The sequence below is a fragment of the Typopeltis vanoorti genome, chromosome 2 (assembly GCF_054136105.1).
Source record: "Typopeltis vanoorti isolate ZY-2024b chromosome 2, IOZ_Tvanoo_1.0, whole genome shotgun sequence".
In the NCBI taxonomy this organism is placed as follows: Eukaryota; Metazoa; Arthropoda; class Arachnida; order Uropygi; family Thelyphonidae; genus Typopeltis; species Typopeltis vanoorti.
The window spans coordinates 108,221,718-108,239,211 of record NC_143550.1 but is presented as its reverse complement, the minus strand read 5'-3'; the positions used below and the strand labels follow the sequence as shown (position 1 = coordinate 108,239,211).

General features: G+C 35.5%; 1 protein-coding gene across 1 annotated transcript in view; it reads left to right on the top strand.

Moving 5' to 3' along the window:
- Positions 1–7,701: 7,701 nt before the first annotated feature.
- Positions 7,702–17,494, top strand: part of LOC150109318 (neo-calmodulin-like) — a 101,458-nt gene continuing 91,665 nt past the window's right edge. Inside the window, exon 1 of the mRNA XM_090407399.1 lies at positions 7,702–7,967. Within this exon, the coding sequence (XP_090263525.1) occupies positions 7,965–7,967 (3 nt within the window). The 5' untranslated portion in view covers positions 7,702–7,964. The remainder of the gene's footprint in view (positions 7,968–17,494) is intronic.

Below are 17,494 nucleotides of genomic sequence, written 5' to 3'. Positions count from 1 at the left end.
TGTCTATTATATCAAATATAAGCCTGCGGACACTGTTAAATATAAAAATATTCATGGAAAACACTTTGTTCTGTTAATTTTATAGAGCAGTGTATGTCATATCAGTTTTACTCAAAATCAGTTGGCACAACCTGTCCTGAGAACATAACAGCTGCTGCACAAGTGCCCTAGTTATCAGTTAACACCTCAGTTTCTTATAGTGCCCGTGAAGCAGAGCTAGAATTATGACCAGATTGGTCATTCTGAGTAGATAACGCTTCCGTTCTCCAACCAAGAGTTTGTGGCGTCCAATCCGCTCCTGCTGGCAAGAATGTTTGTGAATGCATTTTGATGGTAGATAAATTAAATCGTTTAGTTTGCATAATTTTGCTTATTGGAGGCATGCATTGGCATGAAAAAATTTTCATGTTCGATTTTTAGATTAGGGTTTCCGGACTATCGAAGCCTTCGTTCACCTAGTACTCATTTACGAAACGTTTACAATCTTTCGTAAGTAAGATTCATATTAAAAAAAATACTTGGATGCTAACATTCACATGCAGGCCCACCCTAGTTAACTCGCAGTCAGGGCACAGCACTGACTGCGAGTTAACTAGGGTAACTAGAATGAGTTAACAAATGCTGTGCTCTGACTCAGGGCACTGAGTCAGGGCACAGCATTTATCAAATGATAGATTCCCAGACGAACTCCTGGTGACTATCATCTAAAGACTCCTTGTGATGCGAATTATAAAGCATAATGCGAAAAAATATATTTATATAAACGCTTGGTTTGTTCTTTAATTCCAAATTCCAGACATCGATAACTTATAATCTACTTATTATAAGTTATCGATGTAGAATCTAGCAAAAGCATATTGAGATTGACTCTTCCTTAACAGTTGTAATTTGCTGATTGGAATAGTAAGAGAGGTTCTTCCGAAGTGTAATAGTAGAGAGGGATAAAAGACAAGCTAGCAGTTGCTCGTGATTTATAAATTTAGATTTGGTTGTTTACGCAGAAGCAACTATGCCCATAAGCTATGTGTATTATATTTGTCAACCACTTGTGTTCATCGGCTAGTTTGCTTATTTTGCAGACTCAGTAATGAACAAAACAAGGGACAAACTCTGAGTTTCCTGTATTAGAACCAACGCCTTGCCAACGATATAAGTGAAAGTCGAAGAATTATAAATTCCTGTGCAGTTGAACAACTCGGCTAAAGTGCTTTTAGAAATGACAATAATAAGAAACAGACTTGGCGGCAGCAGATTTTTAGAGAATTTTAGGTGAAATTAACATTAATTTCACCTAAAATTAAGGTGAAAATAACATTATTGTAAATAGGACGCGTTTTTGATTGCCCCATATGAAAAGTCTCTCAGGAAATAAAAATGTCGAAAAACGGAAGATGACACCTAATTTTTTATGCAATCTGAGAAAGTTATAAATAAGATAAATGTCCAGTGAGAAGAAAAAATGTATTCTCTGAGAATCTGGTATAAATGAAAAAAAACTATCTTTTTTTTTATTTAAACTCTCCACAAATGCTGATCTTAATGCTGTTCCACATCGGAGGATAGCATGGAGATTAGTTGTGGAATATTTATTATTAGAAATTTTAAGCACGGCAAGGAGCGGGAGAAGGAGTGTATAATGTCTTCAACAAAAATCTCCATGAATAATCTCCTCTGTCTTAAGTTAGCAGAGTTTATTCATGAAGAGTTGGATTGATATAGTCACTTAAAACAGAATGGGAGAGAAAAGGCTTGAAAAGTAGGGATCACTAACAGGAACAGAAAAAGGATCCAAAGGGGACTAAGATTCAGGTAGATTTATGGAGTTAAGTGTCTTAAAAATCATAAAAACAGTATTGGAGATCTAACAAAAAATTAATTCGACAGAAAATTCTTGATAAGTAGCTGATAATAAGGATGTTGTACTGCCATAATGTACTGTATGCCATTTGCGAGTACATATCATAAATTCATGATGATTATACACGATAAACATAAAAAAAATCAACAAAAAATCTAAATGGCATACAGGAATAAAACTTGCATCGTTGAAAGAACTTCAAAACGACTGGTTACACCAATGGAATTATTTAATTTACTTAATTGGTTGGCAAAGTTTAATGAAACATATTTATTTAGTTATTTTATTTACTTTTCTCTGCGCTGCTGAAAGTTTCCTTGGTTTCATGGATAAATAGTAATGACTAAAGTTGTTTTTATTTGTGGAATGTAGCCTCCTTAGCCCATTCGGTGTTGACTAAGTTATTCGGTTGAAAAAACTCGGGTTCCAGTCCCATTTAGGAAACTAGGGAGTTCTATAATGGATTTTCAGATGAAAATATTCTATTCAAAACGTTTTCACCAACATATCCTGGACGAAATTAAAATCTAGATTTTTCTTTCTTTCTTTTCCTCCAGCTAAAGGAATCGCTTTACCTACTGATCTACAGGCTACGAATCTTTGTAAGGAATGGAACTTGTCTTCAGATGAAGACAAGCTAACTTGTCTTCATCTGAAGACAAGTTAGCTTGTCTGATATGGAAGTAGCGAGTTTTTCCTCTCTAAGACTGGGAGCTTTCATCCCGCAAAACACACACACACACACACACACACACACACACACACACACACACACACACACACACACACACACACACACACACACACACACACACACACACACACACACACACACACACACACACACACACACACACACACACACACACACACACACACACACACACACACACACACACACAATCTTAGAAAAGACATGCAATTTATAGGCAAAAATATACGACAACAAAAGAAATACGTTGATTATATAAGATTGTACCATATATCTACCCATATGAGCCTCATGGTTATATTATCATACGCTAATAATAATAGTAATAATAATAATAATAATATCAAGGCTTATATTCAAGAATGCTCGCTTTGACAGACATAGTAGTGTATATAGGATTTTTATTCCGGTCATTACATCAATTATGTCTGTATAAGGTGAGTTACTTGACAAGTCACCGAGCATAACACGTTAAGGGATCATGAAGGTGATGTTTTCTTTCTATATTTGCCGTTTTACTCCTTTTCATTATTAAAGCAAATTTTGGACAGACTTATCTGCACATCCAGATAAGGTGTAATCTGGATGTGCAGATTCAATTTGGGAGTCGTGAGGATGACTTCAAAACAGCCGATGACTCTGAAAAGTAACGTCAACAGACTAGTAGTGTAGAAGCAGTTGAGCATGTTCTGCAGTTCTTTTTGTACACTTCTCGGAGATCAATGTGTAGAGCATCCCACTATTTCAACTGCATTCAACGGTATGGAGATTCTGAAACCATGTCTCCATTCCTATAGAAAAGAACAGAAACCTTGTTCCAGCTCATCTGCCCATAGAAACACCAGACGACTTCATCCATCCACGATAAGTAAAATAAAATATATACAATAAATTAATAGCTGCACTACTACAAAAAGTGTTCTCCTTCCAATAGTGTACGTTTCATTTCTCTGTGCCATGTTTTGTCAACAGTAATGTCAACAGATCAGTTCTGCAGTTAGAGATAACGCATCAACCAGTTAACTACGGTCAGAGAGAGAGAGAGAGAGAGAGAGAGAGAGAGAGAGAGAGAGAGAGAGAGCGTTGTAACAAACCGAGGAACATATTGAAATGCAGAGTTTGTCAAACTCTATCATAAATTTTTCTTCTTGGGGTTGGCTTATGCCCGTGGTCTTTACGGCTAAGGACACAGATCGTCGCCTCTTCGGTCTCTGGGAAACTTGATATCCTCTTCCGTTGGGAACGTTCCTTCTTGCATATACAGCTCTTAACACTATATAGGTCCCAGGTCGGTCCGTTCAGTCTTGGGGTTTTCTTTCTGTGTTCGGGTTGATACAATGAGGACCTCTCGGGAAGTCTTGATGCTTTCCAGAGGGCAATCTGTTTGACAAATGGCCTTCTCTCATGGATTCTAATCCACGAGGTTGTCGCCCCCCCGTTCCTTTATTTACTTCTGGACACGTAAAAAGTACAAGTAGTTGCTGGTCAGCATCCATATAACATATAACAGTTCTCTTCAAATTTATCGGACTTCCATCTGTCTTTGTTATTTGGAACTGCCTTCACCATATTGTTTGTCCCAAGGACTGTGATCTCCCCTTCCCTCTGTTCGAGAAACACGTTATCGAATTTGTTCCTTTCTCTTTAATTACTTATTCCTTCCATCAGCACTGTTGTTTTATAGGTTTTGCAACCTCTTGCACGTGTGTGTGTGTGTGTGTGTGTGTGTGTTTTAAAAATTAAATAAATGAACTGGTGTAATAAGTTGTTCCACACTGATGGCCGAGCTAACATATGACAATAGAAGCATGAGCCAATGATCCCAGGTCACCACCAGCGGTTATTGGTGATAGTGGTGTGATAGTATGGATATATATATATATATATATATATATATATATATATATTTTTTTTTTTTTGTTACAACGTTAAGTTGTCTGATCTCCATAGATGAATGTTTGAATGCTACAACCTATTGTTGCTGACAAGGTACCTCCTTTCATGTCCACAGTTTTATCTACTTAGTAAAAGTAAAAAAAAAGCAATACGATGATTAAATAAGATTGTACTCTATATATCTACCCATATGAGCCTCATGGTTATATCGTCATACGCTAATAATAATAATAATATCAAGGTCAATTTTCATTGGTCTAGAATCACGATATTACTTAGGTGATATCGCAAGTGCCTCAGATTAGAACGAGCTGTTTGCGATGTGGACCTAATCATTGAGCATCCCTCAATTTAGAAAGCTCTGGTTTAGACCTCGATTTCAATTTAGTGCGATAAGCTACGACTAATATGAAAGTTTAGTTAGTTGAGGATGAACAAGGTCCTACGTGCAACAAATGTAGTAATATCATCTTGGTCAAAAAAAAAAGAGATAAGTTTATGGCATAGTGACTTATTAGAATAATAGACGTAATAAATTTTTAAAAATTTATTACGTTATATTATTATCTTTCTCCTTAAAAGTAGCGAGAGGGGAAAAGAATGTTGTTTTGCAGACGTGAGACGCTGTTTTTATGAAAAAAAAACAAGTTTTTCAAGAGAAAAAACCATTCGACCTCTGAATGAGACTGGAAACTCACTTTCACTTAAAAAGTTTTGGGTTTTAGAATTCTGTCTAAAACGCGAAGAACGGTTATAATGACTTTTCGGTTGAAGATGCATTACCTAGTCAATTATGGAGGTAGGTTTCCCCTCCTGAAAACTTGGGTGTTTTCATACCACATAACAGGCCAACGTACCAGCATCCCTGTGAACTATTCCTCCTCAAATCTATAGAATTCTCTCTCTCTCTCTCTCTCTCTGAACATCAAGCACGGAATCCCATGCTTCCACTGCCAAAGTGTGGGCTGTTTTATCTGAACTGCTCCCTTTTTAAAATAGAAATAATACTATAATGTAAACTTACATTATAGTATTATTTGTTGTTGTTAGCGCATGGAAGTATCCATGGTTCAGTATTGACATTTGGATACGAGATGAGCTAATTGGTCAGAAGTTACTACTTCCTAGCTGGGAGCAAGTGAACGCAACCATCATTCCCCGAAGTGTTCTATGTCTGTAGATATATATGGTCACAGGCTGGTTTGCTTGCTTTAGGGATGAAAAAGACTAGTTTTCTGGAGAAAAAAAAATTCATTCCATATTCGTATAACACTGGCTACCTCACCTTTAGTCGAAAAGACCTGATAAAGATTCCTCCCATCATAGATGGTAATCAAACCCGGGTCTTTCCGAGCAAATGGCTTTGCTTATACTAACTGAGCTTCTGAGGGTCCGTAAACTTATTTCGCCCATCGTGAGAGACCCTAATGGCATATCACTTTATTTTTGTTAAACACAACTCCTTTTAGAGAACTTGGTCCTATGTCTTCTCGTTTCTTGCGCTTACTGGAAGACCTATTGTTACTTCGGTTCAAGCTGTGAGTTTCTATTTGCCTTTAGTTCGATTTGGTTTGGAAATATTTGCTAAAAATTCGTCACGAATATCAGATTGGTGCTTCACCTACTCTCGCGGAAGCTGCTCCGACAAAGAAAGAAAAAAGTGAACGAATGGAGTTTTTCAGCTCAGTTACGTATGCAGTTTTAGTGTACTGACATGAAATATTCATGAGGAGATATTTTTCCTCCTGCCCCCCCCCTTTCTCTCTCTCACTCAGATGTTAATATTAAAAAATGTGGGAAGAGAAGGAACGTAAACGAAATAGAAAGGGGTGGAATACAGGTATCTCGGTGAATGCGACAGTTTCAGTGTGCATAAGATGAGTATCTATGTACATTTTTGTCAAATACAGAAAAAAAAAAAACATGATTTTCCTCTGTTAGTTTCTTGTTAGTTTCTGCATAAAGTTTCTTGCAGAGCCTTCGTATTCTGTCATCATAAAAATAATCCGAAAGACATCAGTTCTGAAGGGAAATAAATTGGCAGTGTGTACTTTAATTTCTGAAAAGAAGCTACACAACGAAAGGCTTTAGAAGAGGTGACATAATAATAAAAAAAGAAAACAAAACAGTATAAGGTTAAGCTTATTTTATCGACATCCTTATACAGGGACACGATGGGATATCTAACTGCAGACCACTTTAATATAAGATGTATGGTCGTGATTATTCACGGCACATACACATACTCATGCGTGAAGTGAATATTTATTAGGTGCCAGCGAGCTAGTGTGAAATGGATCCTCAAGACTGATATGGATCAAGAGAAATAAAAAGACTCGGTTTGTCTCGTTAGAGAGGTCGTTGTGATTGAATAAGCCTTTTTTCAGACTTGAGTGTTTCTCTGGTTATAAAAGTTTATATCAGAACGTGTTCAATATCTTGTATTTATATTAATCTTATTTATCTTGGGGAGGTCGGCGTGCACTTTGTTCGAACATGATAAAAGAAAATAATGACGTTTCTCTATAGCAAACAATAGTTAATCTGCATTTTTTAAGTGTATATAATCTCATGCTACCTAGAGTTATCAGTGAATGACACTTGAACCGAAGGTTATAAGCAAATCATTCTTAGTCTATTATATAGAATAAAGATACATTGTGTATTGCTTTCTTCGTCATTTTTTCTGTTCTAATATACGCATTTCGAAGTCTTTGAGTGTTACGTTCTTCGTAATGTTTTTTTTTAAGATATGAGTAGACGCTGATTTGAATGTTACGTTCTTCTAATTATTCTTTTTACGTTCAAGCGAAACTGCTGGCTCTGAATAAACAAAAGGGGTTGATAAATGCATAGGCCGCATTCCAGGAGCAGTTCATTTTATATCAACTTCCTGGATTTTTTTTTCCCCGAATGTCAACTGCGTTAGTGATCAATAGGCATTGGAATTTTCAACACGATTATGCTGTGAAAGAAGGATATTTCAGCAGTGGTACCAGCGTCATACAAAGAATGTGGTATTGTTGTCACCTTGTCTTACAGCATTTCTCGTTTGGCGCATTGCAGATATCTACCCAGCAGTTGCCGAAAAGCACGTGTTTACTCTTAACCCCAGATGTGCTATATTCGGGATTAAACTAGCCGCTTCTCGCCTGTTGTTCCTTGCTATGCCAGTAGGTGGCGTGCATTGTAAGCGCACACCCTTGTCCCTGGCTTCTATTCTCGGATACCGAATTACTTCCCGTTGAAACTTTCACACAAACAGCTGGCTTTAGTCAACGCTGAGCCATTCTGTGAGAGACAAAGCTTGGGGAAGCTGGTCAGGGTCTCCAACCTGTAGCGTCCTGAGCTTGTGACCTTTTTTGATCCGCTTCAAGTGGGTATAGGGCAGTAGTGGTAGAAGAATAAGTGTTCATCTATCCCGCGATCTATCTGCTGGGGTTAGTGCCGTGGTCGCACGTGTGTGTGTCTGAAGTAACCTAGTAACCGGCACGCAAAATGGTGAGTAAACATTTACGCGCTGTAATCCATCCTTTTTTTCCTGTTTATATTAAGAGTTTTATAGAGGAACGCCCACAGAGAATATTTGAAAATGTCGGCTATGTATATATGTGTGTGATGCGCTGATGTAATCGAAGGGGTTAACTCACCGCTGTGTGTTATTTATACCTGATGGATTTAATGTATTATTTACATGTGATTGCCGCTGAGCTTTTGAAATATGACAATGATATAATAGTAACAGTGTATGTATATATTTTAAACCTCTCCCAGTGATTGAATGAAATCAATTGACAGATAGATATTTAATTTATTTGAAAAGTTGTGCAACCCAAAATGACTAATAATATTTTTATTTTATTGGACGCTACATCGATTTCCTATACGGAACAAAAAGAGGTTCTCTTACCACACAATGTGACTCGTATGAATATAACGATTTTTTATATATATATTTTTTAGATTTTATTTTGTAATGTTGTGCATGAATGACAAAGATGCAGCTGTTCTCCTGAATGACAGTATTCAAATACAGAACGCGTGAAATTGTACACGTGAGTTTTAGCGGGAAGAATCAATGGCGTGCTGTTTTGGTTCATTGCGGTGTATTGTACAAAGCGACTGCAGATAACTTGCTAAACAGTGCAAGCTGATCAGTCGTATTTAGTGATATGGTTTCGTTTGTGTGTTGAGGGGGTGGGAGGGGAGAGGAAATTCAGCTGAAAGTGTTATGAAAAAAAGCTGCGAAAATTTATCCTTTTTTGTGACAGAAAAAAGGGGAGTATTAAAGTAGATAAAGTATCCTTTTGATAGCTCCAGAAAAAGTTTAATAAAAAATATATATAAATGAAAAGCTTATTTACATTTCATCATCCAAAGAACTCCGTTAAACTAATAACCTTAAAGAACAATCCTTTTATGCTATGACGTACATTACTTTTGTTTATATTTTGATATTACTACACTCGAGCAGGAAGAGACTTAATAGCCTGTAACGTAGATTGAATTTCATTAATATTCCTAATGTTGTGTAAGACAATGAGTTGCATTCTCTTTGCTGCGTGAGATGAATAAACATTGCCAAGTCTGTGTATCACCACAGGAACTGGGGTTGATATTTTAAGGCTTGTTTTTGTTTTGCGCTCAGAGAAAAAGAAAAGTATGATTGCGTAACTGCACTATCATTTTATGATATTTAATTCAAAGTGCATTTAAATCGAAAACCATGAACGTCTCAAGCTTGTACTGGCGAATTGAGTACAGATAAGAATTCAGTTAAGTACTACTTGGGAAAATATTTTTTTTAAAACTAAAACAGATAAATTTTTTAAATTATTATTGTTCTTCTGCAACCTAAGCTGCAAAGAAATTTAAACCATGTGGTTGTACTTGGTTATATGTTATACCCAGGGAAAACCAGTTCGTTTTTTGAAGCTACCAAGAAATGCGTAATGACAAAGACTTCCTTTCAAAAATTGCAACATCATTGTTTATTATGATTTTGTGGTATTACACACACATAAGAATGCATGTTGCAAAGCAAACTTCAACTGGCTATTATAAATTGTACAGATCGTAATTATAACCTCTAAACATCTTTTAAAAATCTACAAGCATTTAGAGCCTAAAATGGTTTTACTTTGGTGGCAAAATGGAAAGCACTTAAGTTGAATAAAAATGCTTGAGTTTATTTCCAACCCTTAACCGAAAAAAAAAAAAAAGAGTAAACGTTTAGACAAGATAAAACCGAGTTAATTCCTTTTTCGAATTTTCATAAACTGCATAGCCTTGTCTCTTTCACAATTTGCTTTGGTACTGCATTACGAAGAAACGATTGGTCATGTCCCAAAAATAAAATCAGTACCTTTCTTAAAAGTATTCCAATAAGCTTGTTGGCAGCTTTCATTGTCATCTTGAAGGGAGAGGCCACATGAGCCTTAGTCCAGGACTTTACTTTGTTTAGGAGAGCTGAAAATTTGGAGGGAAGTGAATTATTCGTGTTAAATTATAAATGTATTGTTGTTATTAAGGTGGAATATGGGACTAAAAATAAAATAAAAATCTAACGCATAACATTTTCTCATGATGTGCCTTTCCATGATATGCATTTATATTCATGAAAGTATTGATATTGTATAAGTTTTTGTTGTGTACAGTTTAATTACATTAATTTGAAAGACTGTTATACTGTGCAGCAAACTTTGATGAACAAAGAAATTAGTATTAGACTAGTAATTAAAACATCGTATTTTATATTATGATGGATTTTTCCTTACGATCAACTTAATCTTTCCATTCGTTTACTTTTTAAGAAATATGAAAGTTACAAAAAAAAGTTGTGAGGAGGGGAGGGATATTGCGCTGATTTTATTATTCTTCAAGGATGACTTGCCCGATTTTGTTTGCCATTCATGAAATTAATATGATATTGTAATACATTGGCATGTTAGAAAATATTTGCAGTAACATGATCCTAACATTCTACAACGTCATGCCTTATATTCTTGTTCTAAATTTTGTATTTTATTTTCGATGTGCGATCAAGACTCTGTATGACTATTCAGGTGACAACTCCCAGAATGGTGAAATGCTGAGATTATTTTATTTTTTGTCTGTTTATTCAGATTTAATTTATCTAAATTTTTTCAGTAATTAATAGAATCGTGGAATTATTATCTACTATGAATAGAGAGTAGACTTTTTTTTTGTTTGTAGAGTTATTTTATAGAATTGCAGCCCAGCAACTAAAGCAAAGTCGATTACGTATGCTAATTGCCTCTGTTATTCTTTCCAAGTAGCCTATTTTTCCGGATAATAAATAAAGAAATAAAACAGTTCCAGTTGCCGATTAAGCGGCTAGCTCATATTCAATTTTGAAAAGTCCTTATAAAAAAATTATCCGCGTCCTACCCGGATCGATCTAAATCTTTCCAACCAAAGGGCATTATCGATAGCGACTGAGCTATGGAGATTCTTTTTTTTGCTAGAGAGACAAATTTCTTATAAGGCAAATGTTATATAGAACTCGGCTCATACATACTTCATAGCTTTTTTTCGCTTATTAATTTGATTTTTCAGTTTTCCTTTATTCTGTTATATTCAAGGACAATGAAAGAGCGGCAGTGTTGCAAGTTAGACTTAAATACTTAGTCTTAAAAGGTTTAATTAGGATTATATCAATTATAAAACTGAAAACCAAAAAAGGCAAGTAATCGGGAAAGAGGCAAAAAAAAAAAAGGTGTTTACACATAAATACAGGCCATATTATGGCAAGGGGATTGATTATACTCTGTATGGCAGTCATCTCCAACAGTGCTTCCTTTCACTGCATATACCCATTCTGTTTCTCATTTGTTACATAATCAAAATGCAACATACAAGTAACAATGACAATCTCACTGCGATTAAATCAGACCTCTCAAAAAAAAAATCCCTATAAGAGTTCGCTTCAATTCTACCGACATCCATGGCATATACGCAAACTTAAATAACCAACGCCATCACTTACCCACATGCATACATGACCACCCATTCTTGAGAAACCCACATTGTAACAACTACAGTCTACCTTCAATGTCCAAATTACACTGTGCATGTTTCCTTTCACCACAAGATGCCGCCCGTGTCTTTGTGACACTGTTGCCAGAGAAGGCCAAATATTAGATAATCTGCTGTGGACCTCTTCTGACTTGGTTTTTTGCCGTATTCGGTTACATTCAATTGCAGCATTTACCGCTCCCCTTAATAATAATAATAAACCTTGATTTATTCGCCTTCTTATCAGTGACGTTCGACTTTCATCTATCCAGAAAGTGGGCATCTTTTCCAATGCCACTGAGCAAGCTAAACGATATCCGGAAGTATTTGCAATAGGCAACGATCAACGCAAATCATTCATCTATCGACTCCAAATCCTGACAACCCTCTCCACACTCCCAATACCTGTGATCGTTTCTTAACCAGATTTCATTCTAGATATATAGTAGATCACACCTTTCTTTTCTGCAACTCAGATCATAATATTGTGCAGGTGTAGACCCTCCAGCCGCTCCCAGTTTTTCCATTTACCACTACAGAGGTGCCGTTCGATGTCTGACTACTGTTTTCGATATACCGAAAATTCTCATCGACTTTCAAAGTCCTGATTCAACAAAGTGTACTGAAGCAATTAAAGGGGGAAAAAAAATCAGCTGACTGCAGGTGGCTTGCATGAAGAGTCCCCCATTTTCATACTCAGTCTATGCTGAAGTTCGCAATAAATGCAAAACAGCCGTAAGCAGATCTACGGCTGACTTCTCAGCGTAATCACTCATTAGTGGACGTACCATAGAAAAATTAAGAAATATGAGCTGTTACCGGTGGCTTTTCCAGGGGATTTAATTGTGTCTGGAAACAGGACCTACTCAATAAATTGCCACCCAAAACATTCTTGATGCTCTCTTTGGAGAGCGATTTGACTGATAGATGATTTCTCTCCCTAACTGACACACTTCAACGACTATACATATGAGACACTCACTGTTTCAGCTCGTTTTTTTTGGGGTATTTCCATGAACAATACTTCACCGTACAGGTGACCATCATTCCTTCCGTTTTCTGTTGGGCTTGTTAACAAGCGAAGAACTGCTGTCTATTCCTTTTTCATTCCAACCTTCTTTTTTCTCTTATTTATTCTTTATTCCAGGAGTATTTATGTCGTCTGGAGTAGCCGTAAACTTAAAGTATTTTCATAACTACAAACCCCTCCTCTCCAAAAAAATATCAAGTCCATCTTTTCCCAGTCCTCATCTGCATTTCAACACTCGGCACTGATGTACTATATACACGCATATATGCTTGAAAATACAACTTCAGAGTTGAATCGCTGTTGAACCGTCCAACAACTTCTTTCCAACAACCGACCAAGATCGACCTATTTCACGTTGAAATATGAGATTCAGTAGTAGTAACTTGCATAAACGGGAAACGAATGGCTTTTAGTGTCAGTATCGACGATTTGACAAAATTGCTTGATGTAATCACATGAATCTATAGTTTCTGTTTAGCATTGATGTCAGGACAAGAATGTCTTTTATTTAAAAAAATATTCCAGAGATAGCTTTATTACGTTCCAACCATTAAGGCGATGTCTGCTTTCAAATTAATGTACCTATCCATAGTAGTTTACGGAACTGGTCGGGAAATTAGTTATCCCCAACATTCCCAAAATCTCACCACATCCTCAGAACTAACGGCATTATTATCAGGAAAAGCTTGAACTTATAATATTCACACATCTATTTTATAAGCATTACCTTCCTCTTGTTCACTTTAGGCCTCTAATAAGCCCAATCTCATTGCACATTTGTAATGCATTTAAGACAAATGGTGGAGATTATGCACGATACTACTGTAGTTTCTGATTACCTGTCGCGGGTAGGTTTTTTTTCTTAAAAAGAAGAACATTATACCAGTAGCATCAGAATAATAAAAAAAAAGCAGTAAACTGATTGTGTATTTTTCCTATTTGTTGGAAAAACAATGCTAGTATATCAGGATTAGAAGGGACACTTCACCGCGACTCTCTCTCTCCCGCTCATTAGATGAGACTGCAAAAGGATCTTCAAACAGTGAAAATCAAATATTGCTACAACGAAAGTATTATACATTCAAATAGAAGGGACGCATTTTTTAATTTATCCAGATATCAAGAATTATATATTAAGAGTAATATCTTAATATTAATATATCAAGGCAATGACTAAACCAAATTCTACATAGTAAGAGCTGTTGACTACTTTTTTCCAAAAAATCGTTGTGGTCAAAATTCGACCTACGTAATTCCGAGTTCCGAGTCGAATATTATTAATCTGTCGCTTTGACAGAAGTATTTAACAGAAGACAGCCCGTCACATTTTAAGCATTAAATCCGATTAAGAAAAAAAAAAAACACTAAGAATATCAAAATCTGAGTAAAATGGAATTATTTAGAGTGCGGCACTTCCTCCACAGGTCGCTTTGTTCAGCTGCTTTCGACAAAATTTGAAATATATAATAGTTGTTTCTTATGCTGTTTAAGAGTCACTTGAAAATTTCCACACAACCGAAATAAAACGAACGTAGGTTGTAAGAAATAAAAACTAATACTGCAGACAGAGCTATAAGTAACATTTTCGATTTCGACAATTTATTACTCAGTCGTTTTACTTCATCTAAAACACAAGTGATGTCTCATTTAAAAAAAAAAAAAGAGAGAGAGAGAGAAAACCATCTGCTAGGGAAGGAGGAAGTTGACTGCAGCTACTACTTGGCTCACATTATGGGTTTTACTCGTTGAGAATGTAAATTTAAATATAATCTACCATACATAAGCAGCAGGAATTACTGTACTAATAAAGTATTCGAATTTGCAGCAAACCCCTACTTGGGTAATTGGCTCGCCTTTTTTTTTTTACACATGTGATTGTTTTTTTTTTTTTTTACGATGAATGTTTTTATGTCATGCATGTACACGAATGCGTACTTGTATCGGTTGCTTCTTTTTGAAAAGAGCCCTATTTTGCATACATCAGTTGTTTCTTCAAATTCAAACAGAAACTGAATTAAGAATGCAAACATCTATAGATAGAATCAATAATTGTCAGTTGTATTATTTAATAACAAACTTCATCCGTAAGTCACAATGTTATTTTGTCATTTCTTACCTAGAGCGAATGTAAGGATTATAAAATCAACACAATTATTCTAGTTTTAAAGTTAGGCCCTAAAATTATTTTACACATTTACAGTGTTTTATTTTCATTAATTACAAGAAGTTGAAGAGATTATTATTATTATTAAAAAAAAGTGAACCAATGAATCCTACAAATATGATGGCATAATAAATGGTTTCCCTAAGGTTAAGGCCAAATGAGGACTGACGTAACAAACCACTACCCAAAAGTTTACAAGGAGGAAAAAACTGCTCTGTAAATTGAAGATGAGATGATGAATAAGATTAGTCGAAACTCGCCGTATTCTCCTAGTTATTTTAACACCGATCGACAATCAAGGATAGTTGTAATCCTGAAACACTCCACTTATCGGAATCTGTGATTAGGCGGTTCGTATATGGAAATCTGAGATGCTACGCGATCTTTGGAGTTGGAGACGAAACATTGTCCTTCACATCAGAAGATATCTTAGAACATTGCCTCGCTAACAATTTCTGAAGAGTTCAAACTTTTATCGATCCTGCCTATCATTGTGGAACAGCATAAATAATACCACATGCCAAATTATTCAGTCAATTTTATTTATAGTCAGATGTGTACCAATCTACTATGTTAGAACTTTAGTTGCAATGTTTATTTTTGGCGTTTCCTTGTTCCATCCTGGATAAAACTTGGATACTGTCTTCAATAATGAAATCCAAATGCGGCAACAGTATGATCTACAAATAATGTTTTGTTAGAAGTCTATCACCACTCATTGGCATGTCATTTGATGGATAGCACAAGTTCATTCCAACACTTTCGGAGGAATGCTTGATTCTGCTAAGAATCAAACTATTTTGTTTCTTCGAGGACTATAGCATAAAATCAGCACTCTTTTGTTGCATATCAATGCTTTAGACATTGCGTTGAGAATTTCATTATGGTGATGTGGATCCTCGTAATATCCATTTTGTTCTTTATTCCAAAGAGAGAAAGAGAACTGTTTCTTTAAGAGCTTGTGTGTAGTTTATTCTGTCTCTCTTGAAATGTAATTTACTCTAGTTCACTGACATCTATTGGCTTTATCTGTAGGAAACTGTAGCCCCATATACAAATCTTAAAAATTGCCTCCTAAGATAGTATCGAGTCATCGTTGACTGGTTTCACACTAATTCTCTATTTTTATAGCCATGCAGTTTAAGTGCAACGATTTTTATTTCACTCGCACATACCGAGCTTCATAATTCTCCAATAATGCGATGAACTCAATAGTAGTTACCTGGAGAAGGGACTTTCTTTTGTATAATTTCTTCCTTCTACTGTTTCATTTCCTAATTAAATAGGACTTTTTTATTGCTCGAAGGCCTGGAAAGAAAATTTCTAAATATCCATAGCGATTTCAATTGTTTTCCTTAATTCTTTAACATATCAGCCAAACGTTTGAGTACTTTATAAAAAAATAAATTCTGATTCTATCGAATAGGATCAATTTTGATTTAAGTCATTGTTTTTACTTACATAGTGATTAGTACTAACTTAATCGAGCTAATTCCCCTCAGTTGATGAGAATGTGTCCCATGTTTATATTTCTAATGGTAACAGTCTCAAATATAGCTACAGACGTACATTATATTTCATAGTATAAGCAGTTTTTTTCTGGAATAAAACGCTCGCGTGCCTTTAATGGTATATGTTTGCAAAATAGCGAATTGAGAATTTTATATTCCTCCTAACCGTTTTAATGTACGCTCTAACTTGAAGGGTTTTTCCTTGTCGAGTTATAAATGTCCACGAATGTGAATATAAAACATGTTGATTACAAGTCTAGCGCTATTGAAATTCAGACCATTAAAAATCTTTAGCCCATTAAATGAACAATAAAATAAACTTTAATGTTATATAGAGAGATAACTTAATATTACATGAGAGTGATAGAGCAGGCCATATAGTGTTCAGTTATCTACGAGGGGGGGGGGTGTAACAACCCCCACCCCCGAATAATAATCATACCTTTCATTATAGATAACTAAACATTGCTTGAAACTTATAACACAATGGTAGCATTCTGTAGTTAACTTTGTTGGCAGAAATTACTTGTGAATAGATAGCAATGAAAGTTTATATCGCCGGAAAAAAAAAGACTGTCTGAATCACTGTTGTTCAATTAGTTGAATAATCAAACTTTTGTGATGTTGTCGTCTAGTAAGTTCTTGGAGCTGGCGACTCGCTGTTTAAAATCTTCATGCAAGAAGACATGGAACGTAGGAAAATTAATCTAAAGTAACAGCTCATCCAAGTTACAAAACCCATCAAATGAGACAGGCGTGTAATACGATCACCAGCATTATATACACAGAAAAAGTATGACACTAGGGGGGATAAAGTTAAACTATCTAAATTCAATTTACTTTTTAAAATAACAAAATAGCACAAAAAGCAGCCAAATAACAATTTAAATTCTACACATAAAACCGGCTTAACCATTATCCTAAATCTAATCATTTATACAATTGTTGAACAGATTTACATAATTTCAGTTAAAGAAAAATTGGTTTCATTTCTTATTGACCGACCTCATTAGCCTTGCCATCTAGTCTAGTAGTAAAGCTTGCTTAACATAAACCCGTATTCTATTTAGGACATCAGTGATGTGCGGCTTCCAACTTGCTTAAATTTTTCGGTAATGTTCTTAGCACTCAGCAGTTAGACATTTTAAATGATATTCGGAAAAATGTCATGTCATTTTTATTTGCCGATATTTATGAGAGAGCCATTTGAGAAATGATTTAAAGTTAAATCAGAAGAGCTTGGATATTGCCTCAGTATGTTTTAAATATGAGGTGTAGTTGCTGA